Source organism: Anguilla rostrata, chromosome 4 (assembly GCF_018555375.3).
Source record: "Anguilla rostrata isolate EN2019 chromosome 4, ASM1855537v3, whole genome shotgun sequence".
Lineage (NCBI taxonomy): Eukaryota > Metazoa > Chordata > Actinopteri > Anguilliformes > Anguillidae > Anguilla > Anguilla rostrata.
In genome coordinates, this window is record NC_057936.1 from 19053187 (window position 1) to 19070552 (window position 17366).

General features: G+C 38.9%; 1 protein-coding gene and 1 long non-coding RNA gene across 3 annotated transcripts in view; one reads left to right on the forward strand and one right to left on the reverse strand.

Moving 5' to 3' along the window:
- LOC135252717 (uncharacterized) overlaps nucleotides 1-15303 on the reverse strand; it is a 35412-nt gene extending 20109 nt beyond the window's left edge. For both annotated transcript variants that reach the window (XR_010329462.1, XR_010329461.1), the window contains exons 1-2: nucleotides 15206-15303; nucleotides 7291-7500 (exon numbers count right to left, since the gene is read on the reverse strand). This is a non-coding gene — a long non-coding RNA (uncharacterized LOC135252717). The remainder of the gene's footprint in view (nucleotides 1-7290; nucleotides 7501-15205) is intronic.
- Nucleotides 1006-7453, forward strand: LOC135252714 (mucin-2-like). Its single transcript, XM_064331130.1, has 7 exons — nucleotides 1006-4742; nucleotides 5483-5547; nucleotides 5762-5949; nucleotides 6061-6299; nucleotides 6680-6741; nucleotides 6923-7071; nucleotides 7320-7453. Exons 1-7 carry the CDS (start codon nucleotides 1188-1190, stop codon nucleotides 7409-7411), a joined length of 4350 nt encoding a protein of 1449 aa, XP_064187200.1. The 5' UTR covers nucleotides 1006-1187; the 3' UTR covers nucleotides 7412-7453.
- Nucleotides 15304-17366: the final 2063 nt, after the last annotated feature.

Here is a 17366-nt window from a genome sequence, read left to right on the forward strand (position 1 = left end):
TCCCTATAACTACCACAGAAACTGTACCTATTACTACCATAACTGCAGCAGATTCAACTACATCTCTCCTTCAAAAAACCTCAATTACAGCTTCAATAACTTCTGTCCCTATATCTACCATAAATGAGGCTCCAACGACTTCTGTCCCTTCAACAATGACAAGCACACCTATAAGTACCACAACTGAAGCTTCAACAACTTTTATCCCTACAATGGCAACAGCTGAAGCTTCAACAACTTCTGTCCCTATAACTACCACAGAAACTGTACCTATTACTACCATAACTGCAGCCATCACAACGACATCTTCCCCAACAACCATCAATTACAGCTTCAACAACTCTGTCCCTATATCTACCAAAATGAGCTCCAAGACTTCTGTCCCTTCAACAACCACAACAATTTATACCTATAAGTACCACAAATGGGCCTTAATTACCACAACTGAAGCTTCAACACTTTATCCCTACAATTACAAAGCTGAAGTTCAACAACTGTCCGCACTACCCAACATCTGTACATAGCACAATGAGCCTACACAATGCATCTGTCCACTCAACAATACCAACATTAACTGCTAAAACTACCACAACTGGGTCTTCCACGAATCTGCCCTTCAACAATGACAATACACCTAAGTCACAGATAGCTTAAGTACCAACAACTGAAGCTTCAACACACTTTATCCTACATGGCAACACTGAAGCTTCAACAACTTCTGTCCTATAACTCCCACAAAACGTACCTATCTACACTTCCAATAACTGCAGCAGATTCACCAACAATTCTGCCCTCCAAACCCTCAATACAGCTTCAAACTCTGTCCTATAACTACCATAAATGAAGCTCCAACGACCTGTCTTCACCATGACAAGCACACACCTAAAGAACCTCAAATGAGCTTTAGTGCCAAACTAAGCTCAACAACTTAATCCTATACTTACAACCAGCTGAAGTTCAACAACTTCCCGACACTACCACAACACGTACTGGCAAACTAGCCTTCAACAACGGCATCTGTCCCAACATCAACAATAATCAAGCCATCTACAACTGTCCTAATAACTACCACAACTGAGTCTTCAACAACTTCTGTCCCTTCAACAACCACAACAATTAAACCTATAAGTACCACAAATGAGGCTTTACGTACCACAGCTGAAGCTTCAACAACTTTTATCCCTACAATGGAAACAGATGAAGCTTCAACAACTTCTGTCCCTATAACTACCACAGAAACTGTATCTACTACTACCATAACTGCAACTAATTCAACTACATCTCTCCCTCCAACAACCTCAATTACAGCTTCAACAACTTCTGTCCCTATAACTATCATAAATGAGGCTCCAATGACTTCTGTCCCTTCAACGACCACAACATTTATACCTATAAGTACCACAAATGAGGCTTCAACAATGACTTCTGTCCCTACAACTACCATAAAAATTATACCTGTAAGTACTGCCACTGAGGTTTTAACAATAACTTCTGTCCCCACAATGACCGCAACTTATGTCTCAAGTTCTGTTCCTTTAAGTACCACAACCGTGGATGCAGCTACTATTACAACAGCTGAAGGTTCAACAACTTCTGTCCCTACAATTACCACAACATCTGTACGTAGCACAACTGAGCCTTCATCAACAGCATCTGTCCCAACAACAAACACAATCAAGGTATCTACAACTTCTGTCCCAATAACTACCACAACTGAGGTTCCAACGACGTCTGTCCCTTCAACAGTCACAACAGTTATACCCATAAGTACAACAAATAAGGCTTCAACTATAATTTCTGTCCCCTCAATGACCACAGCATCTGTACGTAGCACAACTGAGCCTTCATCAACAACATCTGTCCGAACAACAACAATCAAGCTATCTACACCTTCTGTCCCTATAACAACCACAACTGATGTCTCCAGTTCGGTTCCTTTAAGCACCACAACCGGAGGTTCAACTTCAGCTTTTACCCCTACAATTACAGTTCAAGGTCCAACAACTTTTGTCCCCATAACTACCTCAGACACTGTGCCCATAACTACCACAGACACAACCACTACTCTCCGTCCAACTACCACAACTACAGCTTCAAAAACCTCTGTCCCTATAACAACTGCAACTGAGGCTCCAACAACTCCTATCCCTACAGCTCTCCCAACAAATATACCTATAAGTACCATAAATGAGGTTTCAACAATGACTTCTGCCCCTACAACTACCATAAAAAATATACCTGTAAGAACTACTACTGCGGTTTCAGCAATAACTTCTGTTCCTACAATGACCAAAACGTCCATACCTATACCTATCACAGCTACAACCACAATCAAGCTATCTACAACTTCTGTCCCTATAACTCCCACATCAACCACAACCACAACTAAACGATCTACAACTTCTGTTCCTCTTACTACCACAAATGAGACATCTACACAAACTTTGCCCCCTACCACTACAACAACAGATGCTTCGACAGCAACATTGGTACCAGCAACTATAACTGAGGTTTCAACAACAGCAGCACCTATAACTGCCACAGCCGAAGCTTCAACTATGATTTCACTGTTAACCACTACCACAACTAAGGATTCTACAACAGACTCTCTTGGTATAACTGCCTCTTCCAGTACTAGTGCTGTACCAGTAGCTCCCAATATAGTCATCACATCCCCATCTGCTACTACCATAAATGAGCCTTCAACAACAACTTCAGTTCCAATAACTACAACTGAGGTTTTAACAAAAACAACAATTGTACCACAAGATATGATATCAGCGGCATCTACAACTATCACAACAGAGTTACCTTCAGTAACTCCTCTCCCTACAAGTCCAAAGACTGATGCTTCAACAAGTCCTGTCCTTACAGCTACAGCAACAGAGGCTTTGTTTCATACAACTATGAAAACTGAAGTTTCAAGAACATCAACAACAGTACCAGTAACTACCGCAAGTAAGGCTTCTATGCCCACTGCTGTCCCTACAGCTACAGCGTCAACATCAGTCCCTACAACTATCACAACAGGGCCTTCAACGGCTTCTGCACATTTAACTGCCATAACGGATCCCACAATAACACCAGCACATATAATTACCAATACTACTGCTTCTACATTCTCTCCCATGCCTATAACAATCACAAACAATTCATCAACAACTTCTGTCCCAATAACTACCACAATGACACAGTCTACAACAAACTCAGTCCCTGTAACTACCACACTGAAGCCATCCAGAACTTCCGTTCTTTTAACAAGCACAACCGAGGCTTCTACAGCAGCTGTTTCTGCAACTAGCACAACTGAGCCATCTACATCAACTTCGCTCCTAACAACTTTGATAGGTGAGGCATCAACAACAACACCGATAACTACCATAGGCTTAACTACTCAGGCTTCAACATTGACTTCTCTAACAACAATATCCACAACTGAAGTTTCAACAAGAACTGTACCTACAACAACCACAACTTCTACAACCACTTATATTCCTACAACTACCACTACACTGTTAGATATAACAACTTCTCTTAAAATCTCAACAACAGAGGCTTCAACAACAACTAATGTCCCTACAACTATCATAACTGATGAATCCACTACAAAAAGGGTACCCATAAGCACCACAATGGAGGCTTCAGCAACAACTTCTATCCTAATATCTACGACACCTGAGGTCTCAGCTACAACTTTTGTTCCTGCCACAATAAAAAATATAACTGCAGTATCCACAACAGACATAGCTACAAGAGGTTCTCTCCTTACTACAGTTAAGGCTCCAACAATGACTTCTGTCCCTACAACTAACCCAACTGGGGCTTCAACAAATTCTCTCCATTCCACAGCTGAAGTATCAACAACAAGTTCTGGGCCTACAACTACCACAACTAAGGCTTCAAATTCTCTTCCAATAAGTTCCACAACAACTATACCTCCTACTACCACAACACAGTTAACAAAGATTGAGATTTTAACATCTCCTCTTCCTACAAAAACAGTAGCTGGTGAAACAGCAGCTCCAATTTTGTCCACATCCACAGTTTTTGCAGCAAACACAGCTGAAGCACCTACAGATGGTTCTTTTCCTATAATGACCTCACCTGGAGCTCCCGCCACATCTGACAGTCAATCCATTGCATCTACTTTACCCGCAGTTACTGTTCCTGAACCAACATCTATTTTAACAATTCCCATAGAAGAAGGTCCTACTACAATAGCCATTAATTTAGCGGCATCTCCTTCTACAACAGCATTTCCTATTAGAACTATTAAAACTACAGTTCCAATAATATCTTTTACATCTCCAACAACTACAACGTCAGGTCCTACTACAGCAGACTCACTGATTACCCACTCTACTACTTCAACCATGTCCCCATTGACACCTGGTATCACTGCAGGTGCAACTGGACCTCCAGTAACACCTACAGCTGCTCTAATCACAGCTGCAGGTCCCACTACAGTTTTCACAATGGCAGCCTCCTCTACAACTATCAGAACTACATCACCTATAAAGGTCACTACTAAAACTCCCACTACAACAACCACATTATCCCCCACTACAACGAGAACCTCAACTCTACAAACAACCACCAGGACAACAAATCCTCCACCCCCACCTCCACCTCCAGTTCCAATATTTTTCATTCAAGTGACCCTGATAGCTCCATTTGTGCCAGCACTGGAAAACAACCAGTCACCAGAATTTCAAGCTTTAGCAGCAACAGTTGTTGCAGTGGTAAGTCAATATTTCAGTACTTCTTACCTTGTTTGAGTTTTCATATATTATCTAACAAGATGATCCATCAGCACATAATTTAGTCCTGCTTCACTGTACAAGTTAAATATGAATTAAAATTAAAATGTACATGTTTTTAAATGTAATTACATTATATGATGCTAAACTCTCAGAAAGGATGAAGAGTGGTAATCAGCATTTCTCTTTCTTCCTATCAGTCTAGTTTACCAATCAGCTATTGTCCCCTATATAGCTCTTAAACAGTCCCAAAATAAAAAGTGCAGCATGTGTATCACCGAATCAAAAGCATTGTTCGCCTGAGCAAGGAATTACTATTTAGTTCTAAGAATAGTAGTATTTCTAATAATCATTGGTTTAGTAGTTTTAAGAATATACTGGTGTACACTTCCAGCTCTGTATTTTATGGGCAAAATCTTGTTATTCAGTTTTGTAACCGCAAGAAGTATATACAATTAAAATGTGGTTGATTGATGCACTCAGGAACTGTACTTAATTAGAATCTGAATTATAATTGAATTAGTCTTTGCAGCACAATTACGCACTACATCTGAAAACTGCACACCTGTTCCACAGCGCATAACTTCTTACAAGTAATTATTTTTTTAATCCAGATGAGATATATCTCAGGTCAGAGTTTACTGAGTCAGCAAGTAACAGTAATCTTTTCTGAACACCTTTTTGAAATATTACAATTCCTCTTTTTTTGTCTTATTGCATAGTGTGATGCAATTTACAGAACACGATATGGCCTTCTTTTCATCAGAACTGTCGTCATAGCATTCAGGTAAGACTGAAAATGGACCCATAAATTTTCTGCAAAACTGAATAATAAGTCTATATATTTTTAGGATATATTTAGACATACAATCTTATGCATGCATGTAGTATGTTTATCTGTTCAAGTAATGCTAAATCAATGATCCTTCTAAATTCAGATTATGCATTGAGTGCAGTCTGCTGTTCTACCAAAGTTAACAATGTTTTATTTTCCTTTTCAGGCCTATTAGGGTCAGAATGGAAGGGACAGACGTGGAAGTGGAGCTCATTTTCAATGAGACCAGTTCTGAAGCACTACCCAGCAATAATGATGTGGCGGTGACCTTGAAAGAAGAAGTGACCAACCCAAATTCAACCATTCTGAATGGATTCAATCTTACTATAGATGCTGATTCCATAAGGGTTATGCGTAAGTTACTTCATGAAATCACACATATGTATGTATGTATGTAAACTATATGATTTTCTCATCTTGATAGCATTAAAGCACAATTTCTTCTTAATATTTGTTGACCTGAAGGTGTGGCCAACGCTTCTACAACACCCACAACAAGACTGACAACAGCAACAGCCACCACCACAGCTACTATCACTCCATCCAGCGCCAAACCTGTGACTGAAGCACCCACCTCAGCCAGCACTGCCACCCCAAGTCCAACTGTCCAGATAGAGTTTACTTCAAGAGAAACATTTGTGTCTGATCTCTTAAATCAAAGTTCAGAAGCTTTTCAAGCCAGATCAAAACTCACCAAAGAACAGGTGGGTGGCTGTGAACAGTGTTACTCCCTGTCCTTGACACTTGAGGACATGGATTACAATATGGAAAAGAGACGATGTCTACAGCGAGGCAAAGTGCAACTTTGTACAGAAGCAACTGTACATTTTATTATTCACAGCTAAATTGTGACACCAAATCAATAAAGGACAACTTAGGTTTGATTTAAAGACTATGATATTCTTGTCAAATCATGGGAAAGTTGATCTGTTGATATTGCAAGGAAATCATGTTATACTTCATTTGATGTGTAACAGCTAACTAAAAACCATGGACCAATTATAGAGCAAAATGCATCAACAAATGTCTAATTATATGAAACCATATATATTAAGTTTGATTTTTTTAAATCTTTCTTTTTCAGATTGAACCAGTATATACAAGTGCCTTCACGTCCTTCCTTTTTGCGATAGTAAAAAGTTTCAGGTGATTTTTCCCCCGTTATACTGATGTGAATAACTATGTCAATTCGTCCACATTTCAGTAAGGTTGCTTCAAGTGAGGAAGAGGGGCTTCAGAAACAAAATGCTATTCTTTTTTATGAGTGTGGATAATATATTATGTAACATACTTCTAGTGTTTCATATCTGTGTCTGTCTGTTTCTAGGGCAGGATCAATCATCACTCAGGCTGATCTGGTCTTCAACTCTACAGAGTCATTGCCCAGTAATGAACAGATTGTCAGCACTTTGAGAAATGCCATCACCACTTCACAAATCTCATTTGACATCGACCCCAACTCCATTGTAATCACATGTGAGTTTTGTCACTGGTGCTATTGTTATATACCTTTTTACATAACAAGCAAGACTGTTAATTAAACTATGGCAGGTTATTTCCTTTTCTGAAAATATCTTTATCAAATCACATCTACTGAGCCCATGGTTAGTTTACACATGGACAGACAGTACTGTACCAAGGTTCATTCAGGCTTACCGCTAGATAAAAATACAGGTTATAGTATCCTCCACTTACCTTTTTGAAATGGCTTTTTCCACATCCAGCTGCATCCCCCAGTGGAGTCTCCCGTATGACCAGTGTGCTCACAGCCTCCTCTCTGGCCATGGTGTCACTGCTGCTCTCCCACTGCTGGTAGACTCACCTGCAGACTACTCGCTGAGAGGCTGCCGAACATCACCACTGGACATTAGCAGAAGTATCAGCTGGCTAATTTCCCCAATATGCCTGGTACCAGATGAAATGGCTCCATCAGCAGACAGCTGCACCCATCTCTATTTACATCTTTTGAATTTGAATAAAACATTTTTCCTAGATTATATGATGCATACAGGAAAAATTATGAAAAATTACTGCAGTTTTATGTTGTATACTATTGAAGTGACTGCAGAAATATTTCATTAATTGCTCTTACCCAGTAAAGCAGCTGCCACAATTAAGACTTGCAATGTGGGAAATGTTCATAAAGCATCAAATGTACCTTACAGCGAACAAACATGGGTTACTTATCTACAAATAAATATCTTGCTTTGACACGCATCTAGTACAGTATGAACAAGTGCATAAATCTTTAAGATGGCCTTGAATGGCATAATATATTTTTGTGTATTTATTTCTGCACTTTATTCTTTTCATTAAACCAACCATATGAGCATTGTGTGCCATAGTCTATAAATGAAATTTAAGCACTTTTGCAATAGCCCTATATTTTCTGCCCATGCACTATATGACTTTTTTTCCTAAAGTACTTATATATTTTTTTTAAATCATGTTTCAATCTTCCACTAATAAATATCTTATTGCAACTGAATTTTTAACTTTCTAATTCATTGAGCATGATTCAGTATATCCTGTTTGCACACAGATAATTTACATTCTGTTCTGTTAGGAGGAATTGACATTAGGAGTCACAAATGCAATACATACATCAAATGACTCTGCCATAAGTTATCTATGCCTACTGCCATCACAACTTGAAAGGCCACCATAAATGAAGTCAATTGGAATAGTGTGCTACTGTATCACCAATAAAATAAAAGGGGTCAGCATTTTGGAATGGGCACGCAAAATCTTGCATTAATTCTATCCAATACTGCAGTATGTTTGAAGGAATCTGATGTCTTCCTGCACTGGAAAAGAAGTAATGCTGGCCCTGTTAATATATAATCCGTCTATTGGTTATACATGGGTGTAAAACACATTATCTACCTAAGCCCCTTCAGAGCAATCAATCAAGCCATGTAATACCCAAGATTTCACTGTATGTGTTTTACTGTAGTTGCTTCCAGCTACCAACATTGCATAGTGTCTACCATAAAGAAAAACATTTCAACAACTTGATATTAATTATAAATAAATTAGAAATAAATATGGATGTAGACAATGGTAACATACTATACTTTAGGACCTAAAGTTTAGATACTGTACATAAGCGTACAGAATCATCCAAAATGATTAAAATCTGTGAAAAAGATGAGCAAATAAGGCTATTTGCAACAAACAATACTCATAATAAGCTATACTGTATGCTCAAAATTGTGAAATTATATTATTTTTATGGAAATACAATCAGAATCACAATACTCAGAGAAAAGAATTTTGTTAAACAAATTTTCTCAAAAACATGCGTACATTTTTTTCTGTACTTTGTGCACACTCCCTTTGCAAGGAATACACTACCTCTAATGCAAGTCCTCAGCATTAGAAATTCAATTGGAATTGGGTTTTATAGACTGATGAAACCAACATTGAGATAGAATGAACCAATAAATGATTAATTGACAACAAAATGACTTGTGGAATGCCTATTTCAGTCTCCAGACTTGAACAGTATCAAAATTTGTGATTTGAATTGAAAGGCAGTCTACAAGTGCAGACTGAATGATACTGAAAGATTCTGTATGGTGAAATAGTCAAAACGCCCCCCCCCCCCCCCCCAATATACTTTCACCAATTTCAGAAAACTTCAGAAAGAACACTCATTTGTCAACATCTGTATTGTTAATTTAATGCAGTCTTCATTGCTTATCTTTATCAAGGGTGTTAATAATTATGTAAGACATTGCACCAAACAGAAAACCTCTGCAATAGTTTCAGAAGTTTTTCTAGTTGTACATGTATGTACTGTAGAACAGAGTGCACAACTAATGTAATACTACTTTAAAAGTCCAGCACAGCCTAAAATTGAACACTAGATGGCTCTTCTCACACATGATTTGTTCAAAGTTGGATTTGAACATTGTCAGACTTTTTATATGAGTGAAGACAAAGTTATTACAGAGACAATGCATATAATTAAGAAACCAAGGGATAATATCAAAGCTTATTTGTTTTCAGAGTTGGACACTGAGCCCATGGGCAAGAATGCTCACCAAGAAAGGTTTTTGGGTTTGTGTGTGCGTGTGTGCACGTGTGTGTGTGTGGCTTCAACTTTTGGTTTTAAGGAGGCTTGCATGCATAAAATGATTGAAAAAAATCTATAATAATCTGATGTGATTGCACTATACACATCAAATTATATTGGTCGCCTTTGATGCATTCAATTAAGTACATCTGTTTTAACATTTGTATTGATTTATTGTGTACACAAATTTGTCTGCCCTTTCAGTGCAGACAATCTTTCTAACAACCTAAAAATACCTCATATCCAGCAAAATCAGAACTGCTTTTCACTGGAAATAATGTATTGTACACAGAATGTATCTATTCATAACTCTTAAAGAAATTTTGATCTCCCTATAATTTTGGGTTAAATGTCAGCGGAAAATGACGTAAATGTCAACATAGAAAGGGAAAAGCTTTTCTGGTGTCAGTCACACTAGATCTGTTTTTTGCATTTTCTTTCTGTTTTGAGTTGTGACCAATGAATGATAGAGGATTTGAGCAGTGGTTGTATATGTGCATGAACTCAAGTTTTCCATTACCATTACTCTCCCAATGCCAGACCTCAAGTTTGCTGTCTCCACACAAGCTCCACCCAGTGCTGTCACCGTCTTCCCAGAAAATACCAGAACCAAATTAAACATTTAAAAAAAGTAAACAATGCTTAAAAGATAGGATTTGAAATATATGTTTTGTTCACCTTAGTGGGTTTCTTCGCTTATAATTAGGACCACCAGTTTATCTGCACCATGTGACCTGCAAGGATTTAAACTAGTATTTCAATGGCTATCATCCAGGGGTCCTCCTAGGCCCTCCAGCAGCACAGTCAAGTGACTAATCATACAGTTGAGTTTCTCATTGAGACATTTATAAAAACAATTAGTTAATCAAATATAGGGAGAGTCAGGAAGTGAAGTGAACATGGATGGAAGTTTAACCTCTTCCTACCAAACACGGCTATGGAAGTTATTAAATTATATATGGAATTCATTTAGTAATATATAATAAATGGATAACAGTATTTTCATTAAATGTCCTTAAGAGAGATCAGTAAATTTATTGCAGCTTGCTGTCACACTGTATTCAATCCGCTGGTAAACTTCCTCTTGATCATATTTTGCAAACCTTGGTTGGAAAAATTATCCCTTTAGGCTATAAGAAAATACACTTCAAAACGTTAAGTTTAGTCGTGCATTATTCTTTCAAGTTAACTAGATGGACTTCTGCTTTCTAGCGCACATCAGTAATATTTTGGCTGCGTTGAGTTAGGCATTGTGCAGTTCACCCAGAGGATGGCGCAGCAGCTCTTTAGTTTTGTATAGTTTAGACAAAGAGGTTTTTTTAATTTATTGCAGGGTTGTATGTATAATTGCCCTCAGGGTATCTTTTTATTAATGAAAGTGGCGATCAGAGGCTGGGTCTGGCTGTGGACATTACATTACATTACAGGCATTTAGCAGACGCTCTTATCCAGAGCGACGTACAACAAGTGCATTAGTTCAAGGCGCAGAGGTGCAGAAAAACACACTAGAGTGAAGTAAAGATCGTAGTGCCAGAAGTGACCACAGATCAGGACTCCAACCTTGTAGGGTAACCTGTTCAGCAAACAAACAAACAATCCTGCCAAATACAAAACGAACATGATCGCATTAGCCTAACTAGGCACACTGAGCTAAACTAGAGGCTAGGGAGGGGTGGGGAGAGGTGCAGCCTGAAGAGATGAGTCTTTAGTCTGCACTTGAAGGTAATCAGATGACAGCAGACGCGTAAGTACAAACGGGAAGTACAGACACGAAGAGGGGGAGGTGACAAGCGTCCAGAGGTGGCAGAACGGAGAGGTCTGGCTGGTGTGTAGGGTCTGATGATCCTCTGGATGTATCCTGGTGCTGACCCCTTAGCTGCCTGGTATGCAAGCACCAAAGTCTTAAATTTGATGCTAGCCATAACAGGCAGCCAGACGAGGTCAGTGAGCAGGGGGGTGACATGTGAATGTCTGGGGAGGTTGTAGACCAAGGACAGGCCTGGCTTGTCTGATTGGGATTCTATCAACTTATTGGGCCAATAACTATGGCTTGTAATCTTTAAAAGGAACTCCTTCGGATCACACCCCATACTGCATGCACTGTAAAGCAGCTACGTAATGAACAGATGGGTTGTTTACTGTGGGATTGTGTGGAGCCAGACGCAAGCAGAACGTGTTAGTGTTATCTTACCTAACCACTCCATACTTCAGCATAATTCATCTGGTAATAGTTGCAGTTCAAGTTTTTTTTAACTTTATAGTCTCTTTTACGAAGTCAAGGCATTTTTGCTTAGTTATGTCTAGGTTTTTGAGGCATTTCTCTGAAAAGCTCTGGGCCATAGCCTTTCGCACTTAAGTCTGTTGAAGGGGGACAGCAAAACTACTGATGAGGGAGACTAAAGGTATCCCCTTGTTGGCTATTTTACAATACTATTAGCTATGAATGCATATAGTTTGCACTAGCAGGTAAAGGGCTCAGTATACCCTTTTTGTGGTCTAAGTATCACACAAAGGTACACGCAGTTCTGCAGTGGGGTTTAGAAGTTTCAAGGCTGCTGAGAAGGAGACCGATTTCTTAATCTAGGGCAGAAATGCTGATGTACAGAGGCGTGGCACTGATTACTGTTTTTATTTTAATACTATTTTCCAGATTTCTCTTAAAACATTTTAGAACAGTCTTCAAAAGCAGGGAATGTACATTTTCCGTTGTGAAAAGACGCACATTTTTTCAGCGGAAGTGGGTGACTTCCTGCCCTTGAACACATTAATGTTTTTAATTTCTAGGAAGTCTGTGCCATTTCTGAAAGTCATCTCTGTAATCAGGTCCAGACCTCTCCTGATAGGCCTCAGCACTCGCCTCGTTCAGGAGGTTCCTCAAGCCATCAGCTTCTTATTCTGGGGACCTTGGCTCATTACAGAGGAGCCAGTTTTAGGTCATCTGGAAGTCTTCTGCTTCTTAAGGCACCATAAATTGGAGGTGCCCAGTGACAACTCAAGCATCTTGATTGCTGGTGCAGGATGAAACAGGAAATGGCACCTAATATATCAAATAATGTGAGGGACATTAAGAAAGCACTCTAGCTGTCCTGTCCAAGCCCCAGCAAGCTGACTCCAGCCCACCAGAAGAAATTAAATGCCAGCACCAGGGAGGACAGTATGAGCCAAAATGGGACATACAGCTTTATAGAACTGTAAGCCAAAGGGACATGTGGAAAGTAGACAGTTAATTCCAGCGTGCCTAATTTTCAACAGATAATAAAACCGTAATTATAGAGAAAGTGGGGTAGATTCTACTTGCTTCATTTTGCAGCTTGCTTTAGGTTTAAAGAATTGGCAAGAACTTGAACAGGCCGAAAGACAACCCTGAACAAACTGACTAAAAATGTTCTAAACAACATGTTCTGAAATACTGAAAATGTTCCAATACAAAGTGCAACAGATTACAGATATAATATTAAATTCAAAATAGCTTACATTACATTAAAACAGTGGCATAAATATCAGTCAAGACCATTTCCTCTAACTGCTTTTCATATTTATTTGGCTGCATCTGCAGTCTTGCATAAAGTAAATGTTGCCCTTGTCTCTCCCCCTGCTAAGAACAGACAGTAATAGTTCAGCCTCTTACAGCCTGGACTGTTTCTCTCGTCTGCTTCGGAAGTGTGTTTGCTTTGAAGTCGGATAGACTGGCTTGGGAGCCTTGTGTCTTGCTGTTTCTCTCTTCTGTGAAATGCACGTTGGACAAGGCTTCTGCCCACACCCCATTTCAGATGAAAATATATTTATAGATTATAACAGGCTTTGACACTTTGCAATTAAAGGCAGTTACTGAACCAATAACTCCAATATTGTTTTTTAAATAAGTATGACCTACAGAAAAGAAAGTGAAAAATGTGGGTAAGGCAGGAGCCACTTGCTACATGGATCAGACAAGTTTGATCATTTAAATTTTTTTTTAACATTTTATCATCTGGTAATGTTGTCCAGGTTGTGTCACAAGAAATTCAGGTTCATCTAGATTCTCTGGAAATTTAATGTAGTATTTACATTTATTAACAATTCTATTTTTGAGATTGTCCATCCATCCGTTATCTATACCCGCTTATCCTGAGCAGGGTCGCGGGGGGTACTGGAGCCCATCCCAGCACGCATTGGGCGAGAGGCAGGAATACACCCTGGACAGGCCGCCAATTGCAGGGCACACACACCATTCACTCACACACTCATACCTTTCGGCGATTTAGTCTTCAATTAGCCTACCTGCATGTCTTTGGACTGTGGAAGGAAACCCACACAGACACGAGGAGAACATGCAAACCATAATATATTATATGAAAATATATAGAAATATATTCTATGAAAATGCTCTTCAGAACTTAATGAGTAAAAGTGAATTAGGGTGAACCTATAGCCAAGAGACGCAAAACTATTATGTCATTAATTTGAGTAGGAGGGGTGCATTCATTTTAACCCCGCTCATTAGATCTCACACATCCCAATTATGTGGTCTACAAGGACGGAGCTTAATGGTTCTTAACAGTAGGTATGAGAGATTGTGGATAATAGCACAGAAAGATTAGTAAAAAGACTGGCGATATGAGATGTGTATGAAAGTATTCCTTTGCACATGTAACTACAGTTATTAAATTTAAAGTTCCATTTGTACACCTGACTCTCTGGTTCAAATGAAAACAAGGCGATAGATGTGTCAAAGCTGAGAAGCCCTGGTGACTTCTGATCACATTCTTTGCGGCAGACCTCTTTTCATTATGTGGACATATGTCCACCTGTTCAATGCAGGCATTTCCTTTGGCACCACAGAGACTGCCATATGGAGGAAAAAGTACTTACTCTAACTTAGTACAGTGACCTTTGCCTCAAATGTGTTTATGGATTCAGGTCACGCTTTTATAAACGCTTCTCAGAATACGTGACCCATGACCCCAGTGGAAAATATCAAAAACCATGGATTATGATTTTTTGCTTGAAGGTTTATCATGTGATTTTTTCATTCTGTAGGCTACATTGGATAATGTTACAAATGTAAACGATAAAAGGACCTGCACGAATTTCTCATGCATTATTTGTGCATAGTAAAATAATTATCTATATGCACTTCTGTCACTTGCAATACAGCCATACTTGGGTGGTATCAAAGTTTACAGATGAGAAGTAAATCCTGATCAGTGTTTTGATATGGTTAATTAATTGTATACTGTGTGGTTTTTAAATAAACAGTTTCAGTCTCCAAACTCTTACAGTATGAACTAATTCTGTTTTTAATTCTCCGCCCCAAAGTTCGCGGTACACCTCGCTTAGATGAAGCGAGGGAAATGCGCGTCTTTTTACACGCGTATATATGCGTCCTGCGGTGTCTGTTTCATGTTTGTTTGTTGGTTAAAGTTGTATCCATCAAAACAAAATCTTACATTTCACTATTAATAATTGCGAACTGTTATATGCATTTTAACAGGTGCAAACGTTGCTTTGTATCTCCAGTACGATATGTTAAAACCCGGTTATACTCACGGTGGATCGTTTCTGCAGCATTTGGGCGAAAGAGGTTGTTGCGCTGATCATGATGGTTTTATGCCTTGTGGGTAGTGTAGTTCACAGCGATTTATTTCGGAGGGGGAATTGGTTTTAATGTTCTATGTAATTGTGATGTATTGGTGGTGGGGTAAGCATATTTGTTGAGTGTGTGTTTATGTATTTTCATGTTTTATAGGTGGGATATAAAATTACATTTTTATGATTTCTGTTTAGTTAATTAAGTTTAATGGTAAGAATGGTACGGTCTGAGGGGGGTTAACTTATTTCAGGCCTCCATTTGGATCAGTAGGGAGAGCTTGTGACGTTACTTTGTATCTTCAATACCCTATGTTAAATCCCGGTTATACTCACTTTCGATCGTTTCTGCAGCATTTGGGCAAAGGAGGTTGTTGCACTGATCATGGTGGTTTAATGCCTTGTGGGTAGTGTAGTTCACAGCGATTTATTGCATATGGGGAATCGATTTTAATGTTCTATGTAATTGTGATGTATTGGTAGTGGGGTAAGCATATTTGTTGAGTGTGTGTTTGTGTATTTTTCTGTTTTATATGTGGGATAAAAAATTACATTTTTATGATTTCTGTTTAGTTAATTAAGTTTAATGGTAAGAAGGGTACGGTCAGAGGGGGGGTTAACTTATTTCAGGCCTCCATTTGGATCAGTAGGGAGAGCTTGTGATTGAATGAAGGGCCTACACAATCTGACCAATGGAAACGGGACGTTAGTGATTGCCTGGTTTCTTTATTTGCTTATTTTGATTTGTCATGAATTTGTTTGTTGTTTTTTGTGTGTTTTTGCACTTTAATAAAACATTTTTCACCGTTCACCCTATTTTTGTTGTCGGCCTCCTGTTTGACTGCATAATTCAAAATGATGAAAGTCAAGGGGTACTGTATGATCTCCTTAAAGAGAGAACTGAATGTGTTCATCAAAACAAGGCTCACAAACAGCTGCTCACATTGTCACCAGATGGGATGTCTCCAAATCCCAAGGCCATTAAATATGACTTTTTTTCAAATCAATTCCTTTTTGCTTTCATTTCTAGACATGAGAAAAAGAAGGAACTTTATTCCCACTGCAAAACAGTGCTGTTAATGTCTTCTGAGTGTTGTGCTGATGGGACTGAAATAAGGCAAAGCATGCCTTTTCCCTCCTGGGCTGAAAGCAGATTTATGACTTTGTCCTGCTTGGATCATTTTCTGAAACTAGGCATAACACGCATCAAAGAAAAACTGTAATTGTGAATTTTATGGTTATTAACTGAGTGCGTGCTAGCTTTGTACTCATTTTAGTGGACCAGTGCGGCCTTGGGGATTACTCTTGCCACTGTGAGTGTTCTCACTCAGTTACCATCCTGTGCCCCTCTGTCCTGGATCCATGGACTCCACCACTGTATAATCACACGCTGACACATGCAAGAAGATATGAGTCCTTAATCTACGTTTATCATAATTTCTTTGTCACATATGTCCAGCAATTCGAAAATCACTCTTTGAGAATTAAGGAAACCCATTACTTCAATGTATTTATCTTAGCAATATCACTGATTTCATTGAGATAAAATTGATAAAATAATGAAGCCATGCTTACTTTACACAGTGCATACTGCTCATTCATAACTGCTGCTAACCTTCAAGCAGATTTTCTTTTTTTTTTTTGTATGTTTTTTTTTTTCTGGTACCTTTGGTATCAGTGTAGATTGTCTATCTGAATTAAGGTGACGGAAAATGAGGCCCTCTCTGTCTTCACATATATGAACCGGAAAAGTGTTCTTTGGACAACGAGGCCACTGTTCTTCAGAACCCAGGCCCTGCTGGGTTTCAAGACTCAGAACAGTAGGGTGGCTTGAGAACTCACAAAACCAGGCCTTAAAAAACCCAGAATGTGACGGTTACCATATGTGTGAGGCCTTTAAGGGTATCATAGAGGATATCATGGATTGGGTTGAAGTACTTCCTGTGAAATTAATCTTTTAGTCCCACAGAATGGGACCACTTTGCTGTCTCTGGCGCTGATTCCATTTTTGGTTCAACATGCATTGGGGATATATAGTATATGTATAGTATTGCTTCACCTCATTATCTTTGAAAAACATTTCATTTTATATAATATACTGATTGCAAAAGCTCATATGTTA

Excerpts from the sequence above, each read along its gene's own strand:
- LOC135252714 (XM_064331130.1), top strand. The coding sequence starts at position 1,188 with ATGGAAACAGATGAAGCTTCAACAACTTCTGTCCCTATAACTACCACA. Across the intron at positions 4,743-5,482 it reads CAGCAACAGTTGTTGCAGTG|TGTGATGCAATTTACAGAAC; the intron begins GTAAGTCAATAT and ends CTTATTGCATAG. Across the intron at positions 5,950-6,060 it reads TGATTCCATAAGGGTTATGC|GTGTGGCCAACGCTTCTACA; the intron begins GTAAGTTACTTC and ends GTTGACCTGAAG.